The sequence below is a fragment of the Vanessa atalanta genome, chromosome 2 (genome assembly GCF_905147765.1).
Source record: "Vanessa atalanta chromosome 2, ilVanAtal1.2, whole genome shotgun sequence".
In the NCBI taxonomy this organism is placed as follows: domain Eukaryota; kingdom Metazoa; phylum Arthropoda; class Insecta; order Lepidoptera; family Nymphalidae; genus Vanessa; species Vanessa atalanta.
Genome location: NC_061872.1, coordinates 3,856,928 through 3,873,185, shown reverse-complemented (window position 1 = coordinate 3,873,185; position 16,258 = coordinate 3,856,928). Strand labels below are relative to the sequence as shown.

General features: G+C 31.4%; 1 protein-coding gene across 1 annotated transcript in view; it reads left to right on the top strand.

Annotated features, from left to right (window-relative positions):
- The window catches only part of LOC125072964 (5-hydroxytryptamine receptor 2C), a 65,572-nt gene that overhangs the window by 42,733 nt on the left and 6,581 nt on the right, over window positions 1–16,258 (top strand). Inside the window, exons 5-8 of the mRNA XM_047683603.1 lie at window positions 1,581–1,709; window positions 5,005–5,211; window positions 10,548–10,717; window positions 14,174–14,300. Of these exons, the coding sequence (XP_047539559.1) occupies window positions 1,581–1,709; window positions 5,005–5,211; window positions 10,548–10,717; window positions 14,174–14,300 (633 nt within the window). The remainder of the gene's footprint in view (window positions 1–1,580; window positions 1,710–5,004; window positions 5,212–10,547; window positions 10,718–14,173; window positions 14,301–16,258) is intronic.

The following is a 16,258-nucleotide window of genomic DNA, read 5'->3' as shown; positions in this document are numbered from 1 at the left end:
TTTTTGTTATACTGAGAAAGAGTTTAAAAAGTCACTTTTTATGTTTATTATAGACTGTGCCCGCGTCTTCGTGCGTGTTTGAATTTAACAAAAAAGTTATTGTTTTAGCCTAAGTTATTCAAAGTCAAAGTCAAAAATCGTTATTCAATATAGAAGTGTTTACACTTGCTTATTGATAGTCAAAAATCTACCTCCAGTTTGGAATTTAGCACCTCGGACCTGAGAAGAACTGGCGAAAGACTCAGCGGGATTCCTTATTACATCAGCTATCTGCCAGTGAAAGTCCCGCCAAAACTGGTCCAGCCGTTGCGGAGATTAGCCTTAACAACCTGACAGACAGATAAAACATAAAAAAATATATGTTATTTTGGTATATGTACCGTGTTGTATACACATATGTACATATGCATTTAGTAAAAAGCGGTTGTTATAATATTACAAACAGACACTCCAATTTTATTATATATAGAAAATCATATAATATATGGAAGGCAGACGTAAGATTGATGATAACGTAACTGACGTTGACAGCTAATAGCCGATATACTTCTAAAATGATCAAAACAAATCTATCTTGTAATTTTTAATATCTTCAAAATCTATTGAGGCGTTCAAATAGTTATACACATTCAGAACAGATGTTAACGCCTTCATTAAGCGCTCTACCCAAAGGTATAGTGGGAGACTCCAGGCCAAGTGTAGTTTGAAATAAAACTAGTTTTTAACGGATTTAATCGCGTATATTAATTATTTGGACATCCCGACGTTTCGAGCACTTTGCAGTGTTCGTGGTCACGGGCAGACTCGATTAAAACCGTTAAAAACTAGTTTTATTTCAATGTGTAATAATCGCGAAAATCTAAGACAACTTCAAGTGTAGTTTGTCATAACTGCATATGGAAGTTATCCTAACATCCTTACAACAGGCCTTTTACAGCAGGCATTCTTCAGCTGAACTCTGACTTCTTTATCACATCAAAATATACTTTTTTTAAGTCTCCTTTTACAAGCACTTTTGAATCGTCATTTAACAAACTATTTAAAGTAAAGCTACCACTGGTTCGGAATGTAGATTCTACCGAGAAGAACCGGCAAGAAACTCAGTAGTTACTCTTTTTCAACATCTAAAAATACAGTCATGTTAGTTAAATACAATTATATATGTATGTTATGTATCCTGCCTGGAAGTCAACGAGCATTGACTCCACGTTTTTTTATCATCTATATAATCTTGTTTTTTACAAATCATTTGAATTTATGAAACGGCAAAATTAAAAATGGTAGACAAAGAAGTTGTGGTCTGCTAATAGGTCCTGTGCAAATAGCTAGTCTATCATGAATGACTACTGAAATCAGTCAGGAAGACAGTGCTGACATTGATCGCCATTAACTTACTTTTATAGCAGAACCCTACACAATTTCTGTAAACATTTTCATTAAGAAACATCTCTCGTGCCAAGTTAATTTTAAATAAATTCTAGAATTTTATGAAACGTAGTTTTTGGAACAATATTTAAATTGTACATCAAAAGTATAATCACATTTATTGAACATAATATGTATCTAATGTTTTTTATTAGGCAATGCGGGGGATTCGATAACGGGTCCTTGCAGTGCGTCAGGAGGCTGGGAGCCAGGAGTTCACCAGATCTCTCACCGGGCACCAACGTGTCAAGGCAGCTGACCTGGAGAGTTACTTCCACCACACGGTAAATATTTCATTAAAATCATGAGTTATATATAAATATATGACCGATAGTCGTCTTTGTCACGAATCGGAGATGTTAAAGGATCGAATAGATTTTTCTTTGCTTAGATTTTGGAGCTTTTCTAATTTATTTATCTGATAAAGATTTTTTGAGAAAAACGACCATATTCTACCACCAGTTATTGGTAGAATATATGGTATGGTAAGTAAAAGAGACGGACGATTTCGTTGAATCGTCATTACAGACTATTGAGTCAGTAAAGCACTTACACGTAATAGCCTATTCGAACAAAGTACCTATACTTTGATAGATAAAATAAACACAAAGTTACCACTGATAATTTAATACCAATGATATACGTTACATCATTAAATCCACATTACATACACAATACTAAATCCACACTTTTTTATCTTGTTGTTTGTTTACACTATAGTATGCTTTATGTTAACTTAATAAACTTTTGAATATGATATTAATTATAGTAAAAATATCGGCGGGATATTGTTGCTCAAGGAAGGATTTATTGACTTTGCGAAATCGGAAACTTTGCGTTACAAGTTTATCTTCACTTCTTGTGTTTATTATACGGTATTTGTAGCGGTTCATTATCAACTACATTGTTTATTCTGTGAAACGGAAGGACGGGCACATGAACCACCATTGTCATCACCGCCAATCTTGGGAATTATGATGTTAAGTACCATATAGTTAAAAACAGGGTCATTCATTCTTAAAACTGGAACACAATAATAAGTATTTATGATTGGCGGAAGAATATGTGCCTCGGTAGTAACTATCCAGACGTGCTGGCACAGAACCCTACCAAAAAGTGACCTGATTTTATTATACTACATGTAAATAGTAATGCTATCGAGTGACTATTTTTGGATTTGATTAAGATTGTGTCGTCTCTGTTTTTGGAAAATTATTCGAAATTCAAAATTAGTTTTGAATGTATATGTCGGAGAAGTAGTCGGGTTTACAGCTTCCATCGCAGTGAAACGCAATCAATATAAATAATCTTTATTAGTTCTGTTAACAATTTATTGTCTTTTTTAAAAAATGTGTCAATGCAATATGGCGTTGCTATAACAATGCCCGTTTCTAACGCGTCCTTTTCGAATGAATCAAACGGATATTCACAACTACAACTTTTTATTATAAATTAATGCAATTACTGTAAATTCATTCTTAAAATATAGTTTAATATTAAAGATGAATATCTATTTGGTTCTTATTATTAAATATAGCTCTTAATTAATTACAATTGAATTACTTAAAAATAATATAATATTTTTATTACATAGTCCGTTATGACACATTACAGGTGGCGCTACAAGACGGATCCAAATTAAGTTTTACTTATTGAATAATAGTGTTTTACAAATTAACATAATAAAATATAAACATTAAAATGATAATTGACAATATACTTATAATTATTATTTTATATTATTAATATTTTAAACCATTGCCGATAAATGGCGACTTGCGCCCATATATACGATGCTGATGCAATATAAGTACATGCCCTTTTAGCTTCTTGAATACAATTGATCGAATGAGATGCGTTATTAAATTGTACTTAAGAATCATAATAAAAGTCAGTGATTCGTATTTCATGGCACTTAAGAGAACTTCAAGCCCACATTTAGCTAGAAAGCTATTTGATCGCATTATTGAAATTTTATTCGATTTAATCAATAGGATTCGTTATGTCTTTTTATATCATTATACGGTCTTTTTTAAAGAGGGTTTCAATTTTATGAATAAAATCGATAAAGGTGTATTTTGCTCGACAAAATATTACATTTTACATTCTTCTTCTTATGAAAAAACATTCAAGCGAATGGAAAAAATTCAAGGTCTAATGTTTTATAATAAATCTTTGCGTTCAAATAATATTAATATATTAAATGTGAAAGTAGCTCTGTCTGTTTGTCATCACCGAGCCAGTGAACCGATCGTAATGAAATTTGACATAGAAATACCTTGGATAAGGACATTGGCATATAAATTATGGCATTAACGAGAAAATACGGAATCAACGGAAAAAATAAATTTGACGATTGGATGATTCGTGAGGACAGATACGAATCGCAGAGATCAATCTATCAAACGCACACAAATAATAATTAAATCGTGGCACATACTGTGACATCGTATGTTTTAATACAATGGAATTTAATCTTAGTTTGGAGGAAATATGAGAAATTACTCTATCCAATTCGTTGATTTTCATGCAAGATAAATAATATTTTAATTGTATTTAATTACGTAATAATTGGTAGGAAATATGAGTTTCATGTTTATTTCTCCGTGTATCCCGAACCGGTGGTAGATTTACATTTAATTGTATACGATGAAATAACGATTCAAAAATGTTCAAATAAAGAATATATTGACTTATAATTTCCAAAACTGAGTCCGAAAGTATGGATATTAGATCATATTAGTTTAAGTACATTCCACACTTAGTTTTTTTGTGTTTTTAATATAATTTATTTTTCTTTAAATATTAGCTATATTTAAAGAAAATATTTATGTATTAGTATTTTTTATATTGTATATTGATACTGTATATTTAGCAGTAAAACAAATGATAAGTCTGTGGAATAAACGGGCCTAAATTATGTCATAGATAATATTATTAAACTAAATATTTTTTTAAACGAGTATGTCCATGGGTGTCGGTGACCACATACCATCAGTTCATATGTTTCCTATTTAATATATGAAAATATAAGAAACTATAGAAGAAGTACAAAGCATTACATTAAATTAACGTCAATGAAATTTTTATTTAATTTATTTAACAATAATATTGACTGTCCGGAAGTTTTGTCCAGATTTATTTAAACGTCCCCCACATTAATTCCTGTAATACGAGGCATTTATTTTAGACCCGATTATATAGAACGCAATTAGGAAAAAAGTCCATCATATCGAGGTTATCATTGTTAAAATACATACGACAAATCATAAAATAATTTTATTTGTGCTCATTTCGAATTTTATGGTCTATCTTACATTAGTATTATTATTTATTATATAATAGTTAAAAAAATGTATCTTAATTCTTATCTCTTATGATTATGTTTAATTTATATTTTTAATACATATTGTGCTGTGATAGTGCACGGTGAGACTACCTGTGAATAGTAGAACATTTGCCAAGAAAATTTTATTTTAATCTTCTAATGGTTATCCTACAGAAAATAAAATAAAACAAAATTACTGTTTTGCGGTAGAATTATGAATATATTAACTTACAACTTTTCCTTTCCACCAGGACACAACGTAATAAAATTGGCATGAGCGTATCTCAACCGCAGTTGAGTTATATGAATGGTTGCGGCAACGGTACGGGGTCAGGGTCAATGAGGAGAGGTCGAGATGTTGCCACACAGACTCCACCGAGCATAGCAGCCGAGACTAGACGAGCTCGACTGATTCCGCTGAAGCTGACTTTGGCGGCACCGAATGCCCTATCCTTAAGGTTGGTAACATTAGATTTAAATGTATCACTTCGAAAGTATAAGTAATTTTGAATTATCAGTGAAAATAATTATTACTAGGAACTTTAACATTTTATACAAAATGCATTGTTACAATAACACTGCAAAAGTAAAAACAATTGTCGTTGTCAACTCCTACCTCTAACAACCAGTTAGTGCGTGTTTGTCTATGAGTGTGTGAGTGCGTACGTGAATACATATTAAGACAATAATTTAATTTCGTAAAGATACATATTTTTTTACTGTAATTTAATACCGGTCTAAAAGCAAGACGTGATCTTTATATGCGTATAGTATATTTCTCAAGAGACGTTGATAGGAAGGAATTCAACTTAACCAACTGAGATTACGTTATCTGAAATTACATTTTTTAGCAGGACGTGTCTTCGGATGAAGTAAAAAGAAATTCGTTAACCGAATAAACAAATTTGAATAACATTCATAACTTTGTAATATACATATTACCATTATTAATAATTGTGATTTAAATTAGAATATAAAACTGTTTTTTTTTTTATTGAAATTATGTATTTTCAAGTTTCATTGTTAATCAAAGGCCTACTTATCTAGACGATAAGGCTTCAAGTATAATACGTTGTAATGCAGTTGGCGGAAATTGTTGCAAAATTTCGTTAAACGCTTTCAGGCGTCTTTGGGATGTTTTCTTCATCACAAAACACTACATGAATATATTGCATCAATAAAATTTTTAATTTAGTTTTGATAATAACTAACTATTAACTTTTTGCATGAAAAACATTTTTAAACCTGAAATGAATTAATTATAACTTTGTTACCAATTAAGCGATACGAATGGCTCTGAGTATAAATACTTGAGCCTAATTTTGCGGTTTTGTTCCCGAACTATTCCGAATGAAGATTTAAATAACTTTTGTAATTATTTTCGTCGCTCGGAATTTTCGGTTCTGTGATTCCAATTAGTTTCATGAAATTAAGACTATTTTATTTTACAATGGCATCAGAAGAATATAATTCCAAAAGTCGATTTAAAGGAAAATTAACTTGTTTTCTGAAGATTGTGAAGCAGCCTAGATGCCTCAGTCGTTTGAACGCGTCTTAACCGATGATTGCGGAATTAAACCCAGGCAAGCACCGATAAACATCGTAATTTCAATGAAATTCTGACACATGTGTATCCACCTTCCCGCATTGGAGCAGCGTTTTTGAGATAAGCTTCAAACCTTCACTTTAAAATGGAGAGTAGTTCTTATCCCATCAGTGGGTCATTTATAGGCCACTATAAATCTTTTTAAAACAACATTTTGTTCTTTATAATCAAAAATGTTGTTGCTAAAGAGGAACTATCATAATATACTTTAAGATGTCTTTGGAAATTATATCCATATTTAAATTTCAGACTATTTTTTTTAGTTGTCTTAAAAAGTAACTCTTTGATAATATATTTCCAAAATAATGATAATGTTAAATTAGGTATTGCAGCCTCACTCCCGTGGATCGAATTGTTTAGTTTTAATGTATTTTCTCTTAATTTTTTGCAAAACGATTTATGATAATTTGGGGCGAATACAATCTTCGAATTTTAAAACTAGAATAGATTAAAAATATATTTAATCTCATTCATATATAATACGAAACTTTTGCAATTATTATTATACACACGGATACACAACATTGTTTTAATTTCATTTGTCAACTTATTAATTACATAAAATTAATTTTGTCACCAACAATGCCTTAAAGATTTCGTTGTTGGAGACGCAACTTAAGGGAGTTGTGATTATATTTAATGTCTTACCCTTGTTGAGATTTATGGCATTTATGGTGAGAGTTGTTCGTGATACAAAATGTTTTACTTACAATGGTTAGGTACGCATAGCATAGGTTTGGAGTTATTTTGCTCAATTCGTTACGTAGAAGAATAATTCGAAACAAAAGAGGAGATTTTTGTGTTGTCTAGCCTAACGGCTGTTAGGTTAGGTTAGAATTTTCCTCTTACTACATCAATATATATTAAATGTATGGCAGAAGGTGCAGCTAACTTTGGAAAAGGTTTTAGTAACTATATGGTCAAGCAGGACAAACTATGCATAAGATTTGTTTATCAATATTGAAAAGGTAACCGTTTATTTTATTAAAACTTATATCTAAAATGAAACTGAAACTGAAAATAAAGTGAAACTGCGTACGTTTTGACATAATTATACGTAATGTCTTAATTTATGCTTAAAATTTGATAAATATTTGTACTATTTGCTCGTGTAAGTAGAATTCATACCAAGTTAGCTTCCCCTATTGAAGTTGAAATTTCCAAATATCCTTTTTTTAGCGAGCCACTATATCGTGAAGGTTAAATTTCTTGTTAATCGACCCTGTTGGTTTGAAGATCTCGTGATCGAACGATTCACAATAATTCGTCAAATGTTTGAATAAAGGATAAACCATAATAATCAATCAAAATCAAAATATACATTATTCAAGTAGTCTTTAACAAGAGCTTTTGGATCGTCATTATGCAGCATTTTATTAAACGTAAAGCTAACACCGGTTTGGAATGTAGATTCTACTGAAAAGATCCGGCAATAAAGTCAGTTATTCCTTTTCAACATTAGATACAAAGTGTCTGTCAAATGTATATAGTATACGTGAAGCAATCACTTTGTATCCTTTTTTTACGAAAAAGACGCGGGCGGAGATGATTGAAATTTGGCACTATTGAAGTTTATTTGGAGAAGGAAGAAAGCTAATGTTTTTAAAAAATATGCATTTGAAATTCATTAAAAGTATTAAAAAAAAACATTACACACACTCAACTCACATTACCTTAACTTCCATTATATTAAAACCACTCGATACATGTATTATTTATAACTTTAACAGCAAAGTCAGCAAATAACCGTCCTTCCTAGTTTGTCCTCCATCTTTTTCTCCCGATAAAAATCCCCGCGCTTCTCCGTGCCAGGCGGTACCAGCTCGCCTCACCGCGCCACAAGACGGATGAGACAGGAGTGCCACAACACGGTGTCGATAACCGAATCAATAATCATACTTAAAATATAAAATAATCTTGGGGTGAAGTTGGATGGGTCATTACGCTTTGAAGAACATTTAGAGGTAGCTTTCGCTTCGCAGCTTCAAAGTGTTGGAACGATATCCCACCTCCGATTAAGAACAGTACGTCTCAAAATAAATTTAAGGCACAATGCAAGCAATGGTTTCTATCAATGCAAAAGACGCAATGTGTCTGGACAAATGTGTGTAAATAAACTTAATATATTTAATTATTATTTTGATTGTAATTTATTAAAATATATATCGCTATTTACTTATACATTTTAAATACTACATACAATAATACATGTTATTTCAATTTTAAAAAAACGTATTTAAAATTCAAAGCAGTACTAAATATTATTATTTAAAATTATATAAGTATATTTAAAAAATCATGACAATATTGAATATAAAACATTCATAGTTTATGTATACGTATACTGCCAATGACAATTACACATGTCATGTCGAAGATGAAAATCAATGTCATTTTTTTTACATTTGATTTTTTTAATGTATTAGTGACAATGTATCATTTAGTTGAGCCTAATTTTTCGTTCGAGCGTAATTTTCGAATCGACACATCTAATATTTTATTAGCAATGAATTACTGTCGAATTTTGACCAATGAGTGACCACTAGTATCCTACTAGTAAATTCATATAATATATTCTACCTTAAAGTCAACAAGTATTAGCAAAATATGTAATCTTGTGTTGAAAATGTATAAATCGGCAAAGTTAAAAATATCAGCAGTTTTTTTTTACAGAAATTAAGTACTCCAAGAAAGATTAATTGTCTTCAGAGAGTCGGAAACTTGGCGTTATAAGCTTGTACTTAATTCTTGTGTACATAAAATTATTATCACTTATTCTATCAAAGTGAACAATGTTACTATTCGTAAATAGATTGTGAAGAAACTGTACGTATTCATACTTTATTAAAAACATTCCGAATTGATTCAAAATCTACCCGCAAACGTCAGTCTCGTGAACAAGACATTCGTAGATAAAGTAGAAATATCGAGCTCCACCAAATAAAAATAAAAAACATGGTAAATATCCCGTTTTAAATACTGTTAGTAATAAAAATAACCATGTTAATTTAAAATCTTATATTCCGAATTGAGTCAAAGAACTTCAAGATTATGAATAGACCAAACAGCTCTCTTTTCTAAAATGAAAATATATTCAATATCTGTATTGTTACCCCAAAATAATACAATTCATAATACATAAAAAAAAAAAAACAAAATATTTTAGACGACCGGTATCAATATCAGTTAGATGTCTAACTTTTCTAACCGCGTATGCTAAGCAGCTGAGTCTCTCTGTTAGAGAAGATAAATGAGGATTACACTAGAGTTTAGACTATATTGTTATTCCTAAAAACACCGCAGTATCGGTTACGTCAAGATCATCACTATTTAACGACCATTTAATATTTAAAGTAAGCTGTGTAGCCTTAAATTTTGAATAAACCTCGATTCGAGTTTATTGTTAATATTTAAAATCAAATTACCTATTAAATTAAAGTTACCAGGCCTAAGTAAAGGCCATAAGTTTTAAATAGATAGTGTTTTGTTGCCTACATAAACATTTTCTTGCATAAACACACGATCGTAACTATGTACACCTACTTCTTATTTACTGATATTTTCGTTATCAAAACAACAGATACAACGAAATAAATTAACAACTTATGAGAATATATAAATGTCATGAAGTAAAATAGTTTTAAAAAAATCCATGTCAATTGAAACAACAACAAAAAATACATTCAAATAATGTTATATGATACCGAATATAATAGAATAGATAGAGAGAGAGAGATACAGAGAAGGAGAGAGATAGGGCACGTTAAGATAATACCAGTTGTTGGGTTTGATAGCTTGCGGTATTAAAATGAAAATTAAACTGTATTTTTAAGAACGTATAATCAATCTACGGTAACCCGCGTAAGAACTTTGTTTGGTTTACAAAAAAAAAACACAGTTCAATGAAATTAAATAAAAAACTTCACTCAAACTGAAATTCCTTTATTCAACATAGAAGCGTTACATTTACTTATTCATGGCCAAATTAAACACTACCACCGGTTTGGAAAAAGGAACACCCTGATATGAGAAGAACCGGCGAAAGAAACTCAGCGGGTCTTTTTTTTTGTCAAATTAATTAGATAAACTATACACTAAAATGCAAACTTCTGCAAAACGTCACTAGAGTGTAAATTATATTAAAACTTTTTGCAATAATAACATATTTAAATTATTCCATCGTAACAGATTCCTGGCTAACCGCAAAAAGGACCGGTCACTGTCGGCTAACGCGGTTGCCAACGAGCAGAAGGCGACGAAGGTTCTTGGTCTCGTATTTTTTACCTTCGTCTTGTGCTGGGCGCCGTTCTTCCTACTCAACATATTATTCGCTTCGTGTCCAGCTTGTATAGTACCAGGTAAGTTTGGCAAACACATAAAATTACTATAAAATGAAAATTAATGTTATTACTTTTTAACCTCTTTGCTTAATTAGTGTCAAGTTAAATTTCTGTTTTTATTTCATGGTTTATTTCTTTGTAATTGGTTTTGTCGATCGTGTATCACATTGTACAATAATTTGTCTTCTACTTTTACTCAAGAATTTTTGAATATGCCTATAGTGTTTCGAAAATCTATAAATAAATTACTATTATTGATAATTTTTATGATATAGGCTTATTTGACGGAAAGGCCACAGTCATCTGATGGTGATCACCACCGCCAATAGACACCAAATGAGTCAATATTTCATGCAATATTAAAGCATATTGAAATACATTTTTTTTTATATAATATTGTTAGGCGGGCGTAAATGAGCCACCTGATGGTAAGTTATCACCAAATCCATAGGGAACTAAGATGTTTTGGAATACAATGATACTAAGTAAGAACTCTTTGGCATGAATGGTTGGTACCTACCCAGATGGGCTCATACAAAGCCCTAGCGCCAAGTAAAGATATTTCTTGTTATTTTTTTAAGGAATAGATAGGCGGACTAGCAAATGGGCCACCTGATGTTAAATGGTCACCACCGCCCTTAGACATTAGCGCTGCTAGAAATATTAACCATCCCTTACTTCGCCAATGCGCCACCAACCTTGGGAATTAAGATGTAATGTCCCTTGTGCCTGTAGTTACACTGGCTCTCTCAACCTTCACTAAACTGTTCCTAACCAGAACACAACAATACCAAGTATCGTTGCTTGGCGGCAGATTATCTATCCAGACGGGCTCACACAAAGACCTACCACCAAGTAAACTCGACAAAATGGTAAAAGTACACAAGTCGACATAATTTCGATGAGACGACTTCTCGAAATATTATGTCGATTATTTCTCGATAAATATCAGAACTGGACTCTTGAATTGTTAATATCTAATAATAAATTCGAAATCGTTTCGAAATATGTCGAGTACCTGTCGATAAATAAAGTATTCGAAGTAGAAATACTTAATAATAATAAACACGAAGTACTGGTCGATCGTAAATGATTCTGATGTTTGATACTGTCAGTTCAAGATTCAATTACGATTGTTAGTACGAATGGATTTGTTATCTCAACTTAACCACGACGGAGACTGGGACTTTGACGTATCATCTTAGATTTACCATCCCTGATTAGGTGAAATTGGTGATTTCAGATTGTTTGCATTATATTATCTTATTAATATCAGATAATTCAACCTTATTACCTGTATTTATACTTCCAAACGCCGTTTTACTCCTTTAAGGGTGAAATTTTTTAAAATCCGTTCTTGGCGAGAGTCTACACCTTATAAGGAACCTATTTACGAAAATTCAAGTTTGTAAGTTTTATAGTTACTGAGATTTCGTGATTAATCTCTGAGTGGTATTTCGCTTTGATATATATAGAAATAATATAAGCAGGCATATGTTCACGATAGTATGCACAAGCGATCCCGTGACGTCTCCAGAAAAGACGGTATGGGTACCGCTGGTTTTTAAGTGGGTATTCCGGCACCTTCAGCGCTCGCGAGCCCCACATACACCCCCCCATCATGTGGGGGAAACGCTTTATGCATTTTTTCAGCGAAAAAAAAGCAGTCATATGCACTATTCTGTAAAATATCCCTCATATTAGTAGTGGGTAAAGTAAGCAGTAGATATAACAGACCGTAAACTTCTTCCACGTAGGAGTTCTTTTTTCAAATAGGCCACGATTGTTCATTATTCGATATAATATGCGGATTTGTAATTGTTGGACTACTGAGCACTTGGTGATTCAAATACAAATTACAGAACAAATAAATTTTCGCTATTCGATATATGTATATTATTAAATTGATAACTTTGAAAAGATCAAAACAAAATAATTATTTTAGATAGAAAGGAAAATATAACAATGCAAGATGAATATCAAATTAATGATTTCGAAAAACTAATCAAAGTTTTTAATTGTATTGGGGCATCGGTCACGATTCATTCTGCCATTCGAAATGTTGATTCGTCTGTTGTATTGTAAGTTTTAATGGCTTCCAACCGAAATCTTCCCCGACTTTTACCACTGGTAAGATTTATTTGTTTTACAAAAGCCGCTATGAATCCACTGTTTTAATAATTATCTTTTTTGGCAATCGTTTTGTTGGTTTTTTTCGTTTATTTATTATAAAATTAAAATATGCAATGGAAAACAATTAAACCAATTTTAACTCTAATGTTAATTTTATGAAAGTTATTTAAGTTGCTATTGAGACAAATTGAGCTACTATATATTGGATAAATTTATATGGACTGAATTTTCATGTACTTCATTTGTATTCATAAACAATCACGTGCTGGGCGGGAAAACATTCTAAGGATACCTTCATGTGTCTAATTGAAATTCTGCCATGTGTATCCATTTATCCAATAAGCTTCAACCTTCTCCTCATAGCGAGAAGAGGCCTTAGCCCAGCGTTGGAATGTTACAGGCTGCTATCATTTAACAAAAATTGTGCTATCGTAATCAGATTTATGTATAAATCCATATTAAGTATTAAAACAAAGTCATTATATAAAATTAATAAATGCATAGGTGGCGTTTATCCTATTCCTTACACAATTTTAAATTTAAATATAAAAGAAAAACAATTACTATCTATCAGACCACGTTCAGTTCAATGAAATAAGTAATTGCTGAATCTGTATTGCAATGTAGAAATAATTTTATTTAGTAGTTTCTTGAAAGTTGTTACGTTACAAGCCAATTTTTCTCGAGAGAATACAAATTTCGCAATAAAAATATATTTAGTTTAAGGTCGTAAGGCATACGATTGAAAATTGGAATTAAGTTGGCAAATTGATGATGTTAAAAGTATTTATACATATATATATATATATATATATATATATATATTATACACTCACTCTAACACACTTATTGATATCGGAATGGTTTTAATTAAAATTAATCTGATTCAAATAGTGATTTATAATAAAGTACAGTATTGAAAATACAAATATAGTTTAATATTTGGATGTATTAATTAAATCTTAACTATGAAAACGTTGAGAGGATATTGGTAGAAAAACGGTCGGAATGAATACTTGATGGTTGTGTTATGTAGTGTAATAACATAGCCAAGAGACAAAAGTAGCTTAATTTCTTAGTTCCGAAGGTTGGTAGCTCATTTACTTTGTCGTGTATGGCTAATACTTCTAGAAGTGTTAATAGTTATGAGATTTGGTGATCACTTAGTGATTGGAGACTGCCTACCTTTGTGACATAAAAATATTTGCGTTCAGAGTATTTTATGGCATCAGTATGTTATTGATGACATACTCTGAACGCATTCACGATTGAAATGTACTACACATTTAAAAAAAAATATGTCAAAAAGAGACCAATCCCTAAGAAGCTTTTTTATTTCAGAACACGTTGTGGACATCTGCCTTTGGTTGGGCTACGTGTCGTCTACCATCAATCCAATCATCTATACGGTCTTCAACAGAACCTTCAGAGCAGCGTTCTTGAGACTTCTTAGGTGCCATTGTAGCAGGTAAGACTGAATCGCACACATTTAAAAACCATCTCAGTCACACAAACATAAAGTTAACTTTCTTTTACACATACATGCATAATACATAAACACATGGATATATTTATTTTGCGTATTTAATCTTATTTTATTCTCAAGTAAAACGGAAAATTGCACGGATGACAAGTATTCTCTTACACACACATGCACATTTATAAGTTCTTCCGCACAACCAAACATGCTTAAACTCATTAATACATCTATTTCGCATGGTTGACATGTATTTTATTTTTAAGAGTTTAAACCAAGTTTAATTAATTGTTTTCTATATTAAATGTTAATTGAACCGTTGGCACTTAAGCCCGTGAAAAATATGTGACATTATAAGTCGTTTAATGACCGGGTTATTTATGTTATGAAAATCGCAAACAAAACCAAATTAAATATAGGGGAAGGTTAATGTCAGCGTTAATTAGAATTTCCTTGGTATTCAAGCGTTCTAAGTTAGCGACCATTTTGTTTCGTTTAATTTTGGAGGGGGAAGATACATCGTTTAATTTGTCTTAAATTTGCCGTACACTAGATTTAAATTAACGCCGGTTCTAAATTTAAATTAAATTTGAAGTGTTTCGAATTCAGTTTTTTGCATTTGAATATTTAATTATAGTTTGATAAAAGTTCAGTAGTGATGTGTAAATTTCTAACTGCTATGCCCCTTCATAAAATCTTTCGCCACACTTTACTAAATAGCTAGACTAATTGGATTGTTTTGTTTGGGACTTAAAGTTAGTCCTCGCATCGCTGACCGCATTCCAAATCATTCTCAAAGGACTGTTAGTGTCTGTTAGTCGTTTTGCTATCCAAACTTTGTAACTGAGATTAAACTATTACTCCGAACATAACATACTTGAGCGTACAGCGACATCTTATTTTCTGCTAAAGTTTTTGGGAGTAAACCTTTTTTGGGCGTGTTAAATGTAAAATTATCTGATCGAGTTTCAGTGTAACGTTCCGGTTTGTGTGTTGGTTCACGGTTGAATTTAATTTTTCTCATAGTGTAGATCGTTTTTTGAAAATTCAATTGTCTGTTGAATCTAAGTATATTAGTTGCAACAAAGATTACAAAACAGAGAAAATAAATTTGCTACAGAGCAACTACTAACAGGTAAGGGCAAACAGACTTAAAAAACGTCCATCGTCATGTACATAGAATGGCACACGTTTTTTTTTTATTTTATTGTTTTTTATTTTTAAAATTTTCACAAATTAATAACTAGGATCTCCTTCGTAAAATATAGAAAAAATGAACACAAACATTATACTGTAACGAAACATAAAAAAGGCTTGGATGTTATTTGTGTCAACATTATCAGGTTTCCATTGGGTCGTTATATACAAACTTTTTTATTAATATATCTTATAAAATGACACTTCAAAAGTGTATATTTAAAATAAAAATAATTGTTAGTAACAGTCTGTAAATGACCCACGGCTGGGGTTCCTCTCATTTTTGAGGCAAAGGTTTTAGAGCTTACTTCTTTATGCTGATCCACTGTGGTATTGAACTGAAATTAAGCGTTTCCAACAAACAGCGTTTTAAACAAAAGTTAAGTACATTGAGATCCAGTGGGGCTTACCTTCGTTTGACCCTGAAAATATCGGTAAAGATGCACATTCTCATCACGGGGCCATCTCGAATCTTTAATAGTATATAGTTAAGAATGAATCACACGATCGCTTTTACCAATATTATCATATCAAGTACCAAACCTTCTCCGAAACTCGCTTTATCTTCTATTACAAGTTTTAGAAATATTGGCTTAGTAGTTATGTCACTAAAGCATTACAACGAAAACGGCTCCTAATTTATTTAAGATGTTTACAATACATTATTCAAAGTGCAGATCAAAAGTAAATACAATACAAATTGATTATTCACAGTTTGATTGCAAGACACAAGATCTCATCAACGATTCGGT